General features: G+C 45.2%; 1 protein-coding gene across 1 annotated transcript in view; it reads right to left on the bottom strand.

Annotated features, from left to right (window-relative positions):
* trpm2 (transient receptor potential cation channel, subfamily M, member 2) overlaps positions 1–18490 on the bottom strand; it is an 80426-nt gene that overhangs the window by 58605 nt on the left and 3331 nt on the right. The window contains exons 7-13 of the mRNA XM_060040944.1: positions 18398–18490; positions 15865–15967; positions 15073–15194; positions 14360–14725; positions 13910–14032; positions 13633–13762; positions 11117–11262 (exon numbers count right to left, since the gene is read on the bottom strand). The exon at positions 18398–18490 is cut by the window's right edge and continues 108 nt beyond it. Of these exons, the coding sequence (XP_059896927.1) occupies positions 11117–11262; positions 13633–13762; positions 13910–14032; positions 14360–14725; positions 15073–15194; positions 15865–15967; positions 18398–18490 (1083 nt within the window). The remainder of the gene's footprint in view (positions 1–11116; positions 11263–13632; positions 13763–13909; positions 14033–14359; positions 14726–15072; positions 15195–15864; positions 15968–18397) is intronic.

The following is an 18490-nucleotide window of genomic DNA, read 5'->3' as shown; positions in this document are numbered from 1 at the left end:
CGATGTCTAGAAGTAGGTGTATCAGAATGGGCTGACGTCTTCAATGAAAACAGCTGAAAACGAAGCGGTATGAAACTAAAACTGTGATTCTGAAGAAATTGTAAATGATATCGAAATGCTGTTTAGATATTATTGAAGATACAAGTGTGAAGATTTGTTAAATGGTTTGCACGAAGATATACGGTTGAAAATTGATTTAGTTATGTTCAGGGACGGCTGGTATAAATGGGCTAACAGGGATAAGCCCTCCCTACCTTTTACAGTAAAAATGAAAAAATATTATTAAAAACCTTAGAACACATTGTTTTAAATTTTGGTAAAAAAAAAAAAAAAAAAAAAAAAAAAAAACAGGATATATGACATATCTTCGGTTTTTTCCTGTGAATGGGCTAAATGTATTCAGCCCAAGCGGAGTAGCGTAAGCTTCCATTCCATTTTGATTGACAGGTATCGTGACACGCCCCCTTCATATGCTTCCCATTTGGGCTAAAGTCATTCAGCCCAAGCACAGTAGCGTAAGCGGCCATTTTAGGCACGCTTAAAAACCTTAGAACACATTGTTTTAAATGTTGGTAAACCTAAAGCAGCAACAGCACCAAAAAGTGACAGAAAAACCCAGGATATATGACATATCTTCGGTTTTTTCCTGTGAACGGGCTAAATGTATTCAGCCCAAGCGGAGTAGCGTAAGCGGCCATTTTATTGTGATTGACAGGTGTCGTGACACGCCCCCATTTGGGCTAATTTCATTTAGCCCAAGCGAAGCGCAGTAGCGTAAGCTTCCATTGACGTTTGATTGACAGGTGCCCTGACACGCCCCCTTCATATGCTTCCCATTTGGGCTAAATTAGTTTAGCCCAAAGGCTGACCTAGCACAGTAGCTACAGCACAGTGACCTTCGACCAATCACAGCACAGTAGCGCAAGTGCAGTATGGCGGGCGTTAGCATGACAATTAACGAAGTGGATTATTTACTTTCCAATCGGTTTTCTTTAATGTCTTTGGAGGAAAAATTGGAAGTGAAGAGATTGGGGACACATCAACCAAACGATGTACAGATTTACTGTCAGGAGTGCGGTCAGAATATGGCCGGTAATAGTGCATTTGTAAGCGGGTCAACAACGTTTCGTATCGAAAAAAGCTGTCTAAATAACCCAACATGACGTGACAAGTGTGTAGAGAAAGTGGCCCCTCTCCCAGCTGCATTTCAGCGACAGGCAGTAACAATAAGGTTCTCTAAGGAATCGGAAATGATCTAATTTAATGTTGCATACAACATTGCCAAAGAGGAGTTGCCATTCACCTAATTTAAATCCGAAATTATTCTCATGAAGAAAAATTTATTAAACGTCAACCCGACGTATAGCAATGGGATGGCATGTGCACAATTCAATGCAGTAATAGGTGACACCTTAAAGCAAAATAACTCCCCCCTGAAGAACTCAGTTTGAAAACCACTGGCCTAGGTAGTTGTGGTTCTGGTGGTGGTTATATCAGCAATGCATTTGCTAATGTAGGAGGTGACAGTGTCAGAGTACTCCTTAAAGAACCCATGGCATGCTACTTTATGGATGCTTTAATATAGATATTAGTGGGCACCTACCTACCAATTCAGCCATGGTGCAGATTCAGATTCAGATTCAGAAAACTTTATTGTCTGTCGTAACAGAAAATCATCTTTGACGTGGATCGACATACAAACATGAAAATGTACTGATAGGCATTCATACAACAACATTGATCTCTGAGAGCACACACAGTGTGTATAGATCTTAAAACAAGTATAAATATTAAAAACTGTAAAAATAACTAAATAAAAGCTGTGGATATGTGTAAAGTGTAAAGTGACAGTGCGTCAGGGTTCCTTTGTCCATTGTTCATTGTTTATTTAAGCTGTTGATGGCAATGGGTATGAATGAGTTTTTGTGTATGTTTTTCTTAGATAGGGGTACTCTATACCGGCGGCCTGATGGCAGAATTTGGAAGGACTTGTGAAGGGGGTGGGTGGGATCCTGTGTAATGAGGTGGGCTTTCCTTTTAACTGCCTGGCTGTGGAGTACTGATAATTGAATTTGAGTGTTATTTTGCTTCCTTGATTGACGATCCGGGAAAGCTTTGATTTGTTTTTGACAGAGGTGAGGGTGAACCAGGATGTGATGTTGAACGTGAGTACAGATTCTATGAGTGATTTATAGACAGCTGTTAAAATGTCCTGTTTGACATCAAAGCTCCTGAGTATCCTCAGCAGGAACAGGCGTTGCTGTGCCTTTTTGTACACAGAGTCTGTGTGCTGGGAGAAGGACAGGTGGGTGTCCATATCTGTGCCCAGGTATCTAAAGGCCTCTACCTGCTCCACTGTCTGCCCATTCAGCCTCAGAGGTTCAAAGAGAGGTTGGGGGGAAGATGTTTGCCTCCCCCCACAACACAGCTCCTTGGTCTTGGAGATGTTGAGCTCCAAAGAGCTCTCTTTGATCCACTGCATCAGGGCGTTGACCTGCTGATAGTAGGCAGCCAGAGAGGAGTGATCCTTGATGTCGGCCACCAGAGCCATGTTGACATACTGCTCCAAGTTTGGAAGCAGTGTGGTGACATCGCATCTGTTAAAATCCCCTAGCAGGAGGACAGGCTGATCGCTGCTCTGATTGACAGCTCTGTTGTAGCAGTCAGCAATGCGCTCTGCTGCAAATGTGAAATCAGGTCCAGGGACATACACTAGGATGGCTGTAATTTGTGTAAATTCACGGGGAAGGTAGTGAGGCCTGAACGACACGGTCATGATTTCATGGTGTTTACTGAATTCAGTCTCTCTTACAGTGAAGTTGACAGCCCACTTTGTGTTGACAGCCATACAGAGCCCGCCCCCAATCGACTTCCGTGTCATCCTAGTGTCTCTGTCAAAACGAATGATCTTAAATCCATCTATATCGACATCGGTTATTTCTTCTGACAACCATGTCTCCGTGAAGCAGAAGAGGCTGGTTTGACGGTAGTCTGAGTCAAGTTTGATGAGTGCGGAAAGTTCAGTTATTTTGTTGCGTAATGATCGCACATTGGAGAGAGTTATTGCAGGTAGTGGCAGCCTCCTACCTCGTCTCCTCATTCTGTTCCGTATTCCTCCTCTGGATCCCCTTTTCCTACGAATGCGCTTGATGTAATGATTCCTCTGTAGATGCTGAGGAATCCCATTCAGGCAAGAAGGTGTTGCTTGTAGATCCAGCGAGGCAGGCCGCAGATCCAGCAGAGCCTCCCGTGAGTAGGTGAGCCTCCTTCCATGGCGTGTCATGGAGTTTGCCGGTGTGATACAGATCGCAAATACTGGTTCCAGAAAGGCGATCAGGACACACAAACTCGCTAAATACTTGAGCGTAGTAGTCATACTTGCTGTCGGTAAATACCGCACTTCAGGACTCTCAGAAAACACAAAACAACTCCAAAAACATGCAAATTACGGGAGCAGCACGCCGCGAGTCGCTCACAGAGTAGCGCCCCCCCTCAGCCCAAGATGTAACAGGGTGTAATATCCCTTTAATTATCATTGCACAAAATTGCAAATTTTACAGTTTTAATACCTGAAGTTTAGCTTTCCAGCTGCCTTATGCATGTTATGAAGTTTAAAGGGCTCAGCATGAATGACCTTATGCTGAAGGGGCCTGATGTCCTCAATTCCATCCGAGCAGTACTACTCAGGTTCAGGGGAGGCATCCATGCTGCCCTTGGCGACATCAAGAACATTTACAATTCTGTTTGGCTGGAAGACCTTGAGATGCACCTCCACAGATTTCTCTGGAGAGACACTGAGGAGGGAGAGATTGAGGAGTATGCCATCACCAGAGTCAACCTTGGCGATCGACCTGCAGGGTGCATTGCACAGCGGGCCATGAGGGAGACAGCAAAGCTGCCCATGTTTGCTCACCTGGAGGAGGAACGTAGGATCCTTGAAGAGGATGCTTATGTTGACGATGTCCTGACTTCCCATAATGACTTGCTAAAGCTGGACCAGAACACCAAAGGAGTTGAAGAGATCCTGAAGGCAGGTGGGTTCTTCCTCAAGCCCTGGGTCCGGTCAGGCCAGAATGGGAGGCAGGAGGTTGTGGCAGGAGAACAAGGAGCAGAGGAAAACAGAATACTCATTCTTCCAAACCAGATTAGGGAAGGAGACAACAAAGCCCTTGGAGTTGGATACCTCATTGAAGATTATAAACTTTACCTCATGACCTCAATCAACTTCTCAAAGAGGAAAAGGAAAATGAGAGTTTGCCAAAATCTCCTTGGTGAAGAGGTGAGAGAAAACACTCCAAACCCACTGACGAGAAGACAACTGCTAAGCCAAGTAGCTAGCCTGTATGACCCAATAGGCTTTGTCACACCTGCCAAGCAGAAGGGTACTATCCTTGTCAGAAAGGCATTTCAGGAATCTTGAGGCAAAGCTCTGTCTGAAAAATTGAGGGAAGAAGCTATCCTGCTGTTTGAGGAATACATACGTCTTAGCCAAATCACCTTCCACAGAAGCCTCACACCAGTCGATTGGATTGGAAAACCTTGGGGAGTAACCTTGTCTGATGGAAGTGACAAGAGCTATGGAGCTGTGGTCTACTTCAGATGGGCTGGCTTTTCGGCAAAACTCCAGAGATCCAGAAATCCACCTCTGTCGAGGACTGGTGGTGGATCCCAGGAGACCTGAACATTACTGACCTCGTCACAAGGGGAGCAAGGCCAGAAGACCTTAGAGACAATTATATGTGGCAGAACGGACCAGACTTTCTGAAGGACCCTGTGGAAGAGTGGCCAAAAAAGTCAGCCAAAGAATTCGCTGCATTTGCCAAAGAAGGCAAAGACCAGCATCAAAGGAAGTCTTTCACAGCAGCACTGACCAGAGCACAGGTCAAAAAACAAAGTGATGCCCCATCTATTATGGCAATGCCAAAGTCTCCAGTCTCAAGTCAAGTGATGAGCGACCAGGAAGATGCACAGCAAAGTGGCCCTGATGGAAAGGAACCCAAGATCCAATTCCAGAGAGTACCAGCTGGTTCTGCAATGGAGAGAATCCTTGACATCAGAAAGTTCAGCAATTTGACAAAGCTGACCAGAGTCATTGCCTGGGTATGGAGAGCTGTAGAGAAGTGGAGAACACTACTGGTAAATACCTCAGTCTCTAGCAAGCCAAAGTGGGAGGGAATTCCTTCAACACCAGAGATAACGTCCAGAGCTAAAGAAGCTGTACTCACCATTGCAGAGTGTGAAGATGCCCTTTCCAGACACCACACTGAACAGACTTGTCGTATACAAGGAGGAAGACAGTGGACTTTTGCTCTGTGGAGGAAGATTCTAAACCATTAATGAGGACAAAACTACAGTATCAATTGTACCTTATGATGCATGGAAACTGAGGTAACAACGTAAACAAACCCTGTCCAACACTAAGGTGGTGTGACCACCTTGGGTTCAAGAACCAGGAGGTCAAGTGGGAGGTGTTGCGTCAAACAAGTTTGAGCTTTAAGACCAGGATCTGTGGAGGAACTCCAGGTCTGAAGGGGGCAGAGAGATCTAACCGTCACAGGCACAAACAGGATGGAACCCATGTTTCTGGAGGGACCAATTTCACCGGTGCACCTCTCAAACAAGCATGGATATAAAAGGTTTGGAGTTAGCTTAGCGAGCCCTCTTTGCTCGGTCTCCTCAGCCTACAGACACAGCTCATGTTCAACCACAGACGCAACTGGTATGGACTAATTCAAGCATTGTGTATGAAAGAATCATTTGTTTGCTGTTTCCTGTTTGATTTTGATCTGGTTTGAATTTAAATGTAATGGAAATTCTGGCAATTGACAGTAGATACTGATTTAGTTGTGAACCAAGCAGTAGGCTGGTCTCATTACTTTGGTAAAACATGTTTAGTTTAATGATTGCACATGACTTGACTCGAGTCAGACGCGAGTCGCAAATTTGAGGACTTGAGACTTCCTTGACTAACACTGATAAAAGACTCGACTTGACTTTGACTTGGTCTTCATGACTTGAGACTTGACTTAGACTTGAGACAGATGACTCAATTACTTTTTTAAAGTTAGATTAAAGGTTGGATATGGGATTTGCGATACGCCAGCAGATTTTGAAAATACACAACTCAAATGTTCCTACCCCCTCTCCTTCAACGCTGACTCTGACTCCATCCATTCCAAGTACATGGACATGAGCGCGAACACAGATGCGCGAGAGTGAGCCAGGCTAGCTAGGTTGGAGTTTAGGGTTGTCTTCTAGTGCTAGGTCCAAATGTGGATTAGCTAGTTAGCTAGCTCCAGTAGCTACTGCAGGATAACAACAAACAGAAGCTTGCTCTGGGTCACGAGCTTTGAGTACGTTCACGTGCACGAAGGGGTCACTCGCGGGGAGCGGGGGAGGGGGAGTGCAGTACGACCGTTTGATTGACGTACTTACTGTCCAATGCCACTCGGTGGTTCTGAAAATCATTGACTGGAGTTTTTCGAGCCCTGCCCGTTCCACAGATGATTGACTTGTTTAATTTTCATGTCAGTAGGCTACTTCTAACTCAGTGACTGTAAGTGGGTTATGATAAGGATTTCAAGTAATTTTCAAGTAAAATTACACCGTCAGAGCCAGAGCGTCAGACTGGGCTGTTCTCAGCATACCGCAAAAAAATTAAGAGGGTTCAAGTTCCAGTCCCCAAATTCAGTTGAACCACTACCTGGACATTTGTGATGGACAGAGCTGCCTTCAGTTTTGGGCCATGAACAGGCGCACCCTCCCCTCTTTGTTCAAGGTGGAGGTGAGAGTTATGGCAGTCGCTGCATCAAGTGCACCTGTTGAACGTATGTTCAGCCATGGTGGAGTGATAATGTGACCCCATCATTCACAACTCAGTGACAAAGTACTGTCAAATAATTTTTTTTGCAAATGCAATGCATTGTAATTCGATGTATGCTGCGAGGCAGCAAGATTGCTACCAGCTTTCAGGCTTGTGTATTACTATTTCCCCTTCCTACAGTATGTATGTGATATTACTTTTGAAATATTCTTTTTTTCATGTCTGATGCCATGTGTTGCAAATAATATTCTACAACATGTAGGGCCCTATTTTAACGGTCTGAAACGCAAGTGGGAAGCGCAAAGCGCAAGTAGCTTTGTGGGCGGTTCTACGGCGCTATCGCTATTTTACAGGCGGATCAATGACACTTGCGTCGCGGCGCAAGTGTCAAAAGGGTTGGTCTGAAGCAGCCTAGTTACCCGTAGGTGTGGTTTGGGCGTAACGTCCAACAAACCAATGAGAGTGCCAGCTCCCATCCCCTTTAAGAGCCATGAGCGCATTTGAATCGGACGAGTTGATATTTTGACAGCGCGTCTGCAGTCTCCGATGAGACAGATGCACATGGATTTCAAACTGCAAATGGCTCAGTTTATTGCCAAATAATATGGCCTAATTCACACATGGAATAAGGGGTTTTCTTCCACAACTTCAGAAATACTGAGTCCACAAATAAATTTCGGCAAAGAAAACGTATATGATATAACATATGATATGCGGTAACTGTGGTTCTATTTAATGATATACGCAATACATTATAAACATTGTTTCTTATCAGTATTGTATGCTATCCTAATATGCATGTGTCCCCGCGGTAATAGACATTGCCATTGATTGTATTATGCGTTACGTGTTTAGTTTGCGTGTGTTTAAACAGAGCACACACGCGCGCCCGCATTCATTCATTCTTTTTAACACTCACTCGCGGTAAAACAATGTTTTTCACGATCAAATACTCATCAAACCTAAAAGTTATGGGCATGTAGGCCTACACGATGTCTGTGTCAAGGAAATATGTGTTTGCTGTACGGTGTTTGCAGATGCATTGATTTAAAAGTACAACTTATTACCGCTGCTGCTGCATCAGCTGTTCTTTCCCAAATAATTTACCAAGAATGTGTGGCTAGGTAGATGAGAGAAGCAGTGTATGCGCAAGTTGCACAAGCAACATTATGCATGCGCCCTTAAAATAGCATCTGAACAACGCGCCACTGACTTTAAACCAGGTATTTCCTGGTCAGTAGCGCAATGGTATTCAGAAACGGCAAAATACCGTTTGCGCCAGAACACGCCTCCTCCTTCCGCCGAACCGCCCCTTGGGGCGCATGATCAATCCCTAATTTACCGGCGAGTGGCGGTGGTGGGAAAAGAACGCTCTGCGCCAGTTGTAAACTAGCAACGACACATGCGCCAGTGACTAAGTCACTTGCGCCGGATGCAAGATAGGGCCCGTAGGGAGATTGAGTGATTGACTTGAACTGTTCTCGTATACGGCCACCTAGAAGTTCTATTTGATTCTGTTCATAGGTTGGAGGTAATGATCATAAAAACATTTTCAAACTATTCACATAATGGTTTTGGAATGTTTTGAATAGTTTGAGTTATTGTTAATGTTACGACATTGTTATTGCTAATGTTGAAATAAAACTCAACTTATGAACCACTCTCTTTACCGATTTTTAAATGTGGAAACTGGTTTAGATCATCAAATTTTTGTATGACTTGACTTGTGACTTGCTTGACCTGAGCAATGACTTGACTTATGACTTGCTTGATTCTCACCACTGTGACTTGGGACTTGATTGAGACTCGAAGGTTATGACTTGAGACTTGCTTGTGACTTGCACATGAGTGACTTACCCCCACCTCTGCTAATTCCTGAAAAATACCCAAATGTTTCAAGAACCATCAAATCCATCTGAAAGAAAATAAATCGCCAGAATGGAACAGAGTTGTCCCTTTGAATTCTTTGTGTTGAACAAGCCATTTTCAAGTTTGGGCAGAGCTGTACTTACCGGCTGTTTCCCAATGTGAAGGCTGCAGCCTTGCTAGGACGCGTCCTTGCTAGTCGCGTCCTTTGGAGATGAGACTAGAGTGCTAGCTCGAGTGCTTCCTAGCGTTTGTAACGTTCGGACTTTGGAACGACTTGCTAGTGCGGAAGCGCTTCCGCTTCCGCTTTTTAATACTGCGTTTACGCTTGTAAACACATGTGCGCTTATGAATAAAACATGGCAGCAATCAAGTTGATCGATATTTATTTGACTTTTGTCTGTTATGAATGCGGTCATGTCTCCTTCGCATGGAGCCTCTTTGAGGAAGTCACAAAAGCTTTGTTGCGGTTGATCGAATCGTCTTTATTAAAAAAAAAATCCATTCAATTTTTATAAAACTAAGTGAAATTGTCTGAGAACTTAATTCATGCATCACATTTACAGTATGGTTGATTACTATTATGCAGGGGAAAAAAGACAAAGAAAGTGATGAGAAACATGTATTTACTTGGATATATTATGTAACTGATCTGATTCATTCATATATACCTACAATCTACCAGTGCTTTGAACACATAAGTATATTATATAAAATACAATTATATACGTTCATTACAAATTACAAACATTGCAAATGATCGGTGGTGCATTTATTTGACAACATGTTTGTGGGTCACACTTAGGTGCACAAAAGCACTTAACAAAAGCCTCAGTTTGCTGGGCTGACCCTAAAAAAAAGAAGATTAAACATAAACATAAATAGGTATACATAAATAATGTAATCTTGTGAGCAAGTAAATTTACATTGTTGACACCATAGCTACGTCCATGCAAAATATAGCAACGTATCAATAAGTTGCAAAAACGTTTGAAAAGTGGCACAGGTCTTTAAGCTTGATTATTTGCATTAACATGATGAATTTATAAAAACCAATGCGGCACAAAATATTTCTGAAAACTTTAATATAACTTCACTTACATTTGAACGTGTACTGCTTTCCCTCTGCCATTTTTTATATCCCATGCAGCATGTGAACGCAGTGGATTGTGGGTAGTTTTGGCTCGTCTAGGATGCAGCGATGCATCCTTGAAAAATCTCGGAATTCTCAAAAACAAAGGACGCGAAAATGGTGCGGCTTTCGAGTGTCCTCAACATTGGAACAGTGCTTGTCGGCGTTCTATGACGTAGCGTCCTTAAAAGGGTGGCCGTTGAGCATGCTTCCTTGACATTGGGAAACAGCCCACATCTGGATAACTTGACAGGTATATAGTATAATATAAGTATCAAACGTTAAATACAATATAGATACATATCAGATATTATACTACTCTATCTATTTTCAGGAATGGTCTGACTTTTGACTCTATATTGCCACCTCGATTTCCGGTAGTATTGCTCCGTTTCTCCCGGAGCACTCCGGATTCATAAGCTCAGCGGCGCAGACCCATTGACCCATGAAACACCTCCGGGACCGGATGAAACGGTCCTTATACGTATCTATCGTAGGGTGTGAATGGGCCTTTAAACATCTCCCAATCAGTGGTTTCAAAGCAGTCCTGAAGTACAGCAGTGGCCCCCTCTGGCCACACACATACCTGCTTTAGAACCGGCTTGGTGACTTTCACCCTTGGTCTGTAATGGCGCATTTCCGAGGGTGCGTGTCGGTTAAGGATGCAAACTGACACTGATGTGGTCTGAGTTGCCGATGTGGTGGAGGGGGGGAAGCCTTGTGAGAGCTTTTGAGTGAGGTGTAAACCAAGTCCCACTTTCTCTTTTGGGAAAGTTCACGTGTTGAACGAGTTGAATTGGGGTAGAATAATGTTTAGATTGCGTAATTTTGTTGTAATTTCTCTAGTAACCATGACCTGTCTGTTAAATTAAATCCTACTTCGTACCTTTTAAAGCCCTGCATGGTCCTACTCCTGCTTAAATCTCAGACCTCATCTCCCCTTACAAACCAGCAGGCCCTTTAGTTCCCTCCGCTGCTGCCCCTACTCTTTGAGAAATGTGCCAGCTTACATCAAATCAGCCGAGTCAGTTGGTGTTTTTAAAAAGAGACTCACCTGACTAAGGCTCTTGCATTGAAATGAGAAGGTGAATTGCATAATGATCAGTACAGCACTTTGGTACCAACCTAGTTTGTTTTTTAAGGCAGACTAATAAATGTGCACTTCAACTCTACTTGCCCACAAGAGAGCATGAGAGTTAAAGGTCCGAACAGGCAGCGAGGTAGACCATGAGCTGGCTGGGTTGCATCCTCAACGCCACCAGGAAGGTGGGAGCCCGGGTTCAAGGGGAGGGTACCTGGACTCCGTGGTGGGCTACAAAGCCCTTGTCATCTGCCTCCAGGGCCAGCCTGATGCAGGTAGTCCGGCCCCAGGACGGGGACACCCGGATCAGCAGCTTCTGGGCCCGCTCCTCATCACAACTGTGGCACTCACTGAATACTCCTGCACACACACACACACACACACACACACACACACACACACACACACACACACACACACACACACACACACACAATGAAAGCCCCCCAATTCAACCACCAAGTGTGAAGCTCCTTTCCCAACTAGTGTTGTTGAGTATCTATAGTGTGGTAGTGGACCTATAGCGTGGTAGTTGACCTATAGTCTGGTAGTAGGCCTATAGCAGAACAGTAGTGGACCTATAGGGTGGTAGTGAATCTATAATGGACCGCTTCCCCCGGCGTTTGCGCAACGGCCCAGCACGCCTTGGCCCAGTAGTGAGGGTGCGGTTTGACTCAGCTCAGTTACGGCTCGCGTTTCCACCGCCCACAGTACCCTTATGGTAGAGCGGGTTTTAAATCGGATGGCGATAGCCGCGGCAGCTACGTAAACATCATGACCTCAGAGCAGCCCGACACAGTGTAACATGCTAATGAATCCAAGGAAAAAGAAAAATGCAACGCAATAAACAAAGAGCAACAATGTAGGACGTCCAAGACCGACGTCAAACTTTTGCGCAACATTTTCTCGCCGTTGTCCAGAAATACCTTGCAGGTACTGCGCTTGTTTGCTATTATCTCCCTGTTGCACGACTGACGATTATTTCGACCAATCGACGGACGCCGTTTTAAGCTCGAACTTGTTGGCACCCTTTCAGACGTCTCAGTATCCCAACGGAGGAGTAATGCAAGCTGAATACGGCTCAGTCCGGATCTCGCCCACTTTTGGTGATGGAAAGGCGAACCGTGCTGCACCTTTGCACACAGAAACTGACCTGCACCCGCCGGTGGAAATGCGCCAATATTGTGGTAGTAGATCTTGAGTGGACCTATAGTGTGGTAGTTGACCTATAGTGGTCGTATAGGGTGGTAATGGACCTTTAGCGTGGTAGTAGACCTAAAGGTTGGTAGGGTCCTATAGCATGGTATTGGACATATAGAACTGTAGTGGACCTATAGGGTGGTAGTGGCCCTATAGTGGACCTATAGTGGATCTATAGCGTGGTAGTGGACCTATAGGGTGGTAGTGGACCTATAGGATGGTAGTGGACCTATAGGGTGGTAGTGGACCTATAGGGCGATAGTGGATCTATAGCGTGGTAGTGGGCCTAAAGTGGACCTTTGCCTTACATTCACACTACATGCGTCCATCGAAGGATGACCAAGGGCATGTCTGACGTATGGGGGAGTAATCTTTGTAGACACAGCCTGCAGCCAATCAAATCGCTCCTCGCTTAAAGTCGGCTTTTTCCTGCCTCTTCCTGCTTGTTAACAATTATTCGCCAAGGCAAAGTGAATTATTACTATTAATTACTTTTCACGGAGCCTGAGGTGAATAATTGTTTTCGTATATACTACACGACGTGAACACTGCCGGGTTTATTTGTTTTTATTAGCATGACGAGACGACCATCACGCACGCTCCCCAATATCCCGAGATAGCGAACCAATCCAGTTGCGCCATCTTAGGAGGTTCACGTGTAGCATTCTAAGGCCTAAAAAAATGTTTTGTTTGGTTCCGGTTTCCGACCGACCCTGTCAATTTATGTGCGACCCAAATTATTTTATGAGCTTTATAAAAAAAATAAAAAAATTTTTTTTTTTGATGCAAACTATAATTATGTTTTGGTACAGCACCTCTTCATTCTGTACAAGGATGAGCGAATTTTCTCGTTTTTAAATGAAAACAACCTACCTATCATTCGCTGCCGCTGAAAAAAAAAAATTCCCTACCTACCCATGACCTCAACTGACAACCAACAGGAACCAAACTTTTTTTTTTTTTAGGCCTAATTGTTGTTATCGAAAAATGGATCACGTAGTCGCAAAGAGAGTGTTGCCCCTGTACGTGTACAGGGACTGGTCAAACATAATTGGGCGATTGCCCACAGCAATGATAACTTTCTCCTCCATTTTTAAATCCCCCGTTGCCGGCCGGCTTTTTGACATGTGCTTTTTGACATCCACGAGTTTTCCCGGTTGTATCACAAAGGAGATGTCATTTGACAGAGTCCTAGTAGCGTCACAGTATTTGCATAACCGCGATCTGCTGCCCGGAAAGTTGAAAATTTCTAACCTTTTCACGCAGGCCATAGAGCCGACAGAACGGACAGACCCACAATGCATTTCTACAGTGCCCCATGCAAAGTCAATGAGATCCGTCGACGGACGCATGTATTGTGAATGTAACGTTAGTGAACCTAAAGCGTGGTCGTGGACCTAGAGAGTGGTAGTGGACCTATAGTGTGGTAGTTGACCTATAGTGTGGTAGTTGACCTATAGTGTGGTAGTTGACCTATAGTGTGGTAGTTGACCTATAGTGTGGTAGTGGACTTATAAGGTAGTGGTGTACCTATAGCGTGTTTCTCATAGATGTTGGCTAGCTCCATCATCTGTTCCGTCTCCTCTGCATCCTTGACCTCCTCTGCCATCTTCTTCAGGATCTTACTGGCTGCCAGTGCAGCACACATGCAGTCTTTACACTGACCACACACACACACACACACACACACACACACACACACACACACACACACACACACACACACACACAGATAGTCATATACCTTCTGACTCATTAGCGTGCACTCACACACACAGCCGTGGTGCATGCTGGGTATTGTGATCACCTGTTCCCAGCCAATTTGGGCTAGCTCCCTGTTGTTCTGGAGCACGGCCCAGAGGAATAGGTCCGTGCCCGGGTCCCTGGGGGCCTCGCTGGAACCCTCCCCGCCCGCCTCCTGTGGATCTATCTGGACCAGAACATCACAAAAGGAAATTAAATTTGAGTCTGTGTTTGCAATGATTGTATACATGTTTCGTACATGTTTCATGAACGGTCATTTACTATTTACCAACACATCCATTAAGCAGCACGTAACATTTTAGAGGGCATGTCATTCAGGAGCAGGTAGATGGGTGTTAGGGCATCCTCCTCAGGGAGGCCTACAGGTAGACTGCAGTCATTGGGCTTTCAACTCAGAACCTTTGGGTCATCGGGAGTCCAACACCATAGCATCCTATGGTGGCGATAGAGAGCCTCAGATAGACGAACACATGAGTGATCACAGCAGACTCACGGTGATGGAGTATTCGTCGCGGCCCTCGTTGCTGACGCCCTTGGAGGGGTAGATGTGCTCGGTGAAGCTGCCCAGCAGATGGCGCACCTCCTCCGACACGTGGCTCATGGAGATCCGGGCACCGTGGTCCGGCGCAGCCCGACCCCGCACAAAGAGGCCCTGGGGCCCGCTGCGGTCCCCTCTGTGCACGCGGCGCACCGTCTGGCTGAGGAAGAAGCAGCCGGGCAGGTGGTTGTAGAGGTCGCACAGGGCGTCGTCCTGCGCCAACACGCGGCCCAGGCTCACCCCGTTCTCCAGCAGCAGGCGCACAAACTCTGGCTTCAGGCCCGTCAGGGAGGAAAACATGGCCTGCTCCAGGTCCCTGGACTGGGGAGGAGAGGGATGAGAGGGACACGTAAGAGGAGGACGTGGCCTGCTCCAGGTCCCTGGACTTGGGAGGGGAGGGAGGAGAGGGACACGTAAGAGGAAAACATGCCCTGCTCCAGGTCCCTGGACCAGGGAGGAGAGGGACACGTTAGAGGAGGACATGGCCTGCTCCAGGTCCCTGGAGTGGGGAGGAGAGGGACACGTTGGAGGAGGACATGGCCTGCTCCAGGTGGGGAGGAGAGGGAGGAGAGGGAGGAGAGGGAAACGGGAGACCTAGGCCAGTAAAAGCTCTTTGAAATAGCAAACAGCAGATAAGAAACACATTTGGCTGGAAGGAAGTGGCTCACCTTCCACTGGCTCTCCTCCGTGAAGATCTCGTTCTCCGCGATGTCCACCCTGTTCCAAGCCACAGCCAGCTCCAGCTGCCTCTGCCAGCTGTCCCTGGCCACCGTCTCCTGGTTCCTGGAGACTACCAGGAGACGCTAGTTACCACCCTATGCTATGCTAATGTGTTTATACCCAGCCTTTGACTAGGAAGCGATTTTAGTGGGAAACTAGGATATGCTGTCAAATTACCATCCTTTTCAGTTAGCTTAACCTGCACTTCATACGGTTCCCAATTAGAATCCTGTAGTAGCTTTAGGTGAAGCTACAGTTATATATCTATCATATATAGTTATAGAGCAGGATTACCTGACGGGGCGACTAGAGTAAATAGCTGCAGTAGGCAGTTACATAATCAAGGTTTGAACTTTAAACTAAAAAAGACACTTAAGAGGTTTGGCTACGTCCGTCTGACGCTGTGGGACGGATCAATGAGCACCACAAAGATGGAATGTGCACTTTATATCGACTATGAAATGAAAGGTAAGATTAGCAGGAAATTTGATCTTAGAGCCCATCATTTCTGGAAAGGGAAATATGAAACTAAACGGATAGAACAGTTTATTTTTTGCAGTTACTCCTATTAAGAGTTTGATCCATAAACTTGTCATTGACAAATGACAACCAAAAGGAAAATGTTGAAAGGCCTGACAAATGAATGGAACAAAATGACTAAACACGATCCACTACATTACCCAACCTCTTCTTCCACTACATCTGTTACAGAGTTCAGCTGACTCAGAGGTCCTTGGTACCTTTGAGGAGGGCCAGGAGGATGGCCACGTCCAGTTCTCCGTGCTGCTCCTCGCTTATTCTGAACACGGTCAGCAGGTGAGACATCCTGATGATGTCCTGAATCTAGCAGAGAGAAACATCAGAGGCTTAATACTTTATTACATTGAGGGCCTTTAGCAGACGCTTTATCCAAAGCAGCTTACAATAAGTACATTGTCAAAGAAAGACAAACAACAATATAACGCTGTCGGTACAGTGAGGATGTTCATAAAACAAGTGGCAAGCACTAACAATCAGTTGGTTAACCTATTCTCCGCCTAATACAAAGATAGCTAGGATAAGATGCTGCACAATTGGCTAGTATATTTAAGCACATAAGCTACCCCCACATAGCCACAAGGAAGCAGGATCGAACAAATAAGCTGCATTACCGCCACAAGGAAGCAGGATCGAACACATAGGGCCCTATCTTGCATCCGGCGCGATTGACTTAATCACTGGCGCATGTGTCGTTGCTAGTTTGCAACTGGCACAGAGCGTTCTTTTCCCTCCTGCGCCACGCGTCGGTAAATTAGGGAATGATCTTGCGGCCCAAGGGGCGGTTCGGCGAAGGGAGGAGGCGTGTTCTGGCGCAAACGTTCCCTGGTGCTATTTTGCAGTTTCAGAAACCACTTGCGCCACAAACCAGGAAATACCTGGTTTAAAGTCAGTGGCGCGTTGTTCAGATGCTATTTTAAGGGCGCATGCATAATGTTGCTTGTGCAACTCCCGCATACACTGCTTCTCTCATCTACCTAGCCACACATTCTTGGTAAATTATTTGGGAAAGAACAGCTGATACAGCGGTAATAAGTTGTACTTTCAAGTCAATGCATCTGCAAACACCGTACAGCAAACAGATATTTTCTTGACACAGACATCGTGTACATGCCCATAACTTTTAGGATTGATGAGTATTTGATAGTGAGAAAACATTGTTTTACCGCGAGTGAGTGTTAGAAAGAATGAAACACGTAACGCATAATACAGTCCATGAAAAATGTATATTAACGGGGCACACATTTATGCATATTAGGAACACAAGTTGTAGGGCCAACGATGTTTCTAATGTGAAGCTTCAGCTTGACGCTCCGTTTTCCCTTCATCGCATACCTCATCCACTATCCACGATAATAATCCACCGGACCACGACGTGATGTTTTTAAAGGGTTTACTTGTCCAACGCAAAATACATAAAACAATCCTTTTCCACAATGAGGTTCTTTTTAGAGGTACGAGAACAAGAGAGAAATTGAGAGAGAGGTCAAAAAACTGTGTGGCTCCACGCTTGTATACTGTCAGTTAGTCTCACACCGCTAGTTAAGAACCAACTGTCACACTTCAAAATAAAGTGATTAAATGTGCGCGCACACCGAAAACATTGCAAGTGAATTACAAAATAAAATTCTATGCATTTGAAATTAACACAATTAACTATTATTATATTTACTATTATTTCACTTATGAAAATCCAACTGTCATTGTAAAATATGAACTTAAATAAAGCGAATAGGCATTTAGGCGCCTACACAAGTCGATAACGATAATGCATACAATACTGATAAGAAACGTCTCATCGGAGACTGCAGACGCGCTGTCAAAATATCAACTTGTCAGATTCAAAGGCACTCGTGGCTCTTAAAGGGGATGGGAGCTGGCACTCCCATTGATTTATTGCACGTTATGTTCAAACCACACCTACGGTTAATTAGGCTACTTCAGACCAACCCTTTTTAGATTTGCGCCGGGCGCAAGAGTAATTTTTTCAGCCGGTAAAATAGCGACATCTCCGTAGAACCGCCCACAAAGCAACTTGCGATGGCGCTTCTCACTTGCGTTTCAGACCGTTCAAATAGGGCCCATAAGCTGCAATTACTATACATAGCCATAAGGGGAGCAGGACCAACATACAAGCTGTGCTAACTACTCCAGCCACAGAAGGCAGCGTCTTTAAGACAGACGCGGAAGCCGGAGCCAACACGTCACATAGGCCGCGCCTACTTGATACAAACGCGGAGCGGGAGTCAGAAGGAGGTCAGAAACCCATGGCAGCCCCGTTGGTAGCCCCGTGGCTAGAAGACAGGTCAGCCGTGGGTCGCTCCACGCGCTGTCAAATACAATTCCCCTCCTTTTGCTTCATAGTTACCATACCGAAATACTTAAATAAAGTGAGTTAAAAGCGATCCGGTTTGGACTACTTTCTTCAAGAACACGGCACAATGCACTACAAAGTACTATTTTTTAAGTGTGAACTTTAGTTATTTGTACACTTACTAAAGTGTTAAGATGAAATTGTTGTGCCTGCGAGATTGCATGAGGACTTCAACTCAAACGTAGAAGTGTTTCTGTTGTATCTGCTGTTATTTTATGAATTAGGATTTTACCGAGTAGGCCACTGTTTACAGGATGCTACCGTTCAGCCCTTTGTAATCATTATTTCGCCACGTTCAAAGTATGCAGCCCTTCAGTCATCTTCTCTGCGAACAGTGTGGCCGGACTTAACTCGGTCTGTACCTTCTTGGTCCATTCTATGATCTTCAGGGCAGAGAAGGTGTTGTACTCGCTGCCGAAGAACTTGCTCATGAGCTGGTGGATGAGGGCGATGGT

This window comes from Gadus macrocephalus, chromosome 20 (genome assembly GCF_031168955.1).
Source record: "Gadus macrocephalus chromosome 20, ASM3116895v1".
NCBI classification, from domain to species: Eukaryota; Metazoa; Chordata; class Actinopteri; order Gadiformes; family Gadidae; genus Gadus; species Gadus macrocephalus.
The sequence above is the reverse complement of the archived record's forward strand: the minus strand, read 5'-3'. Positions and strand labels throughout refer to the sequence as shown.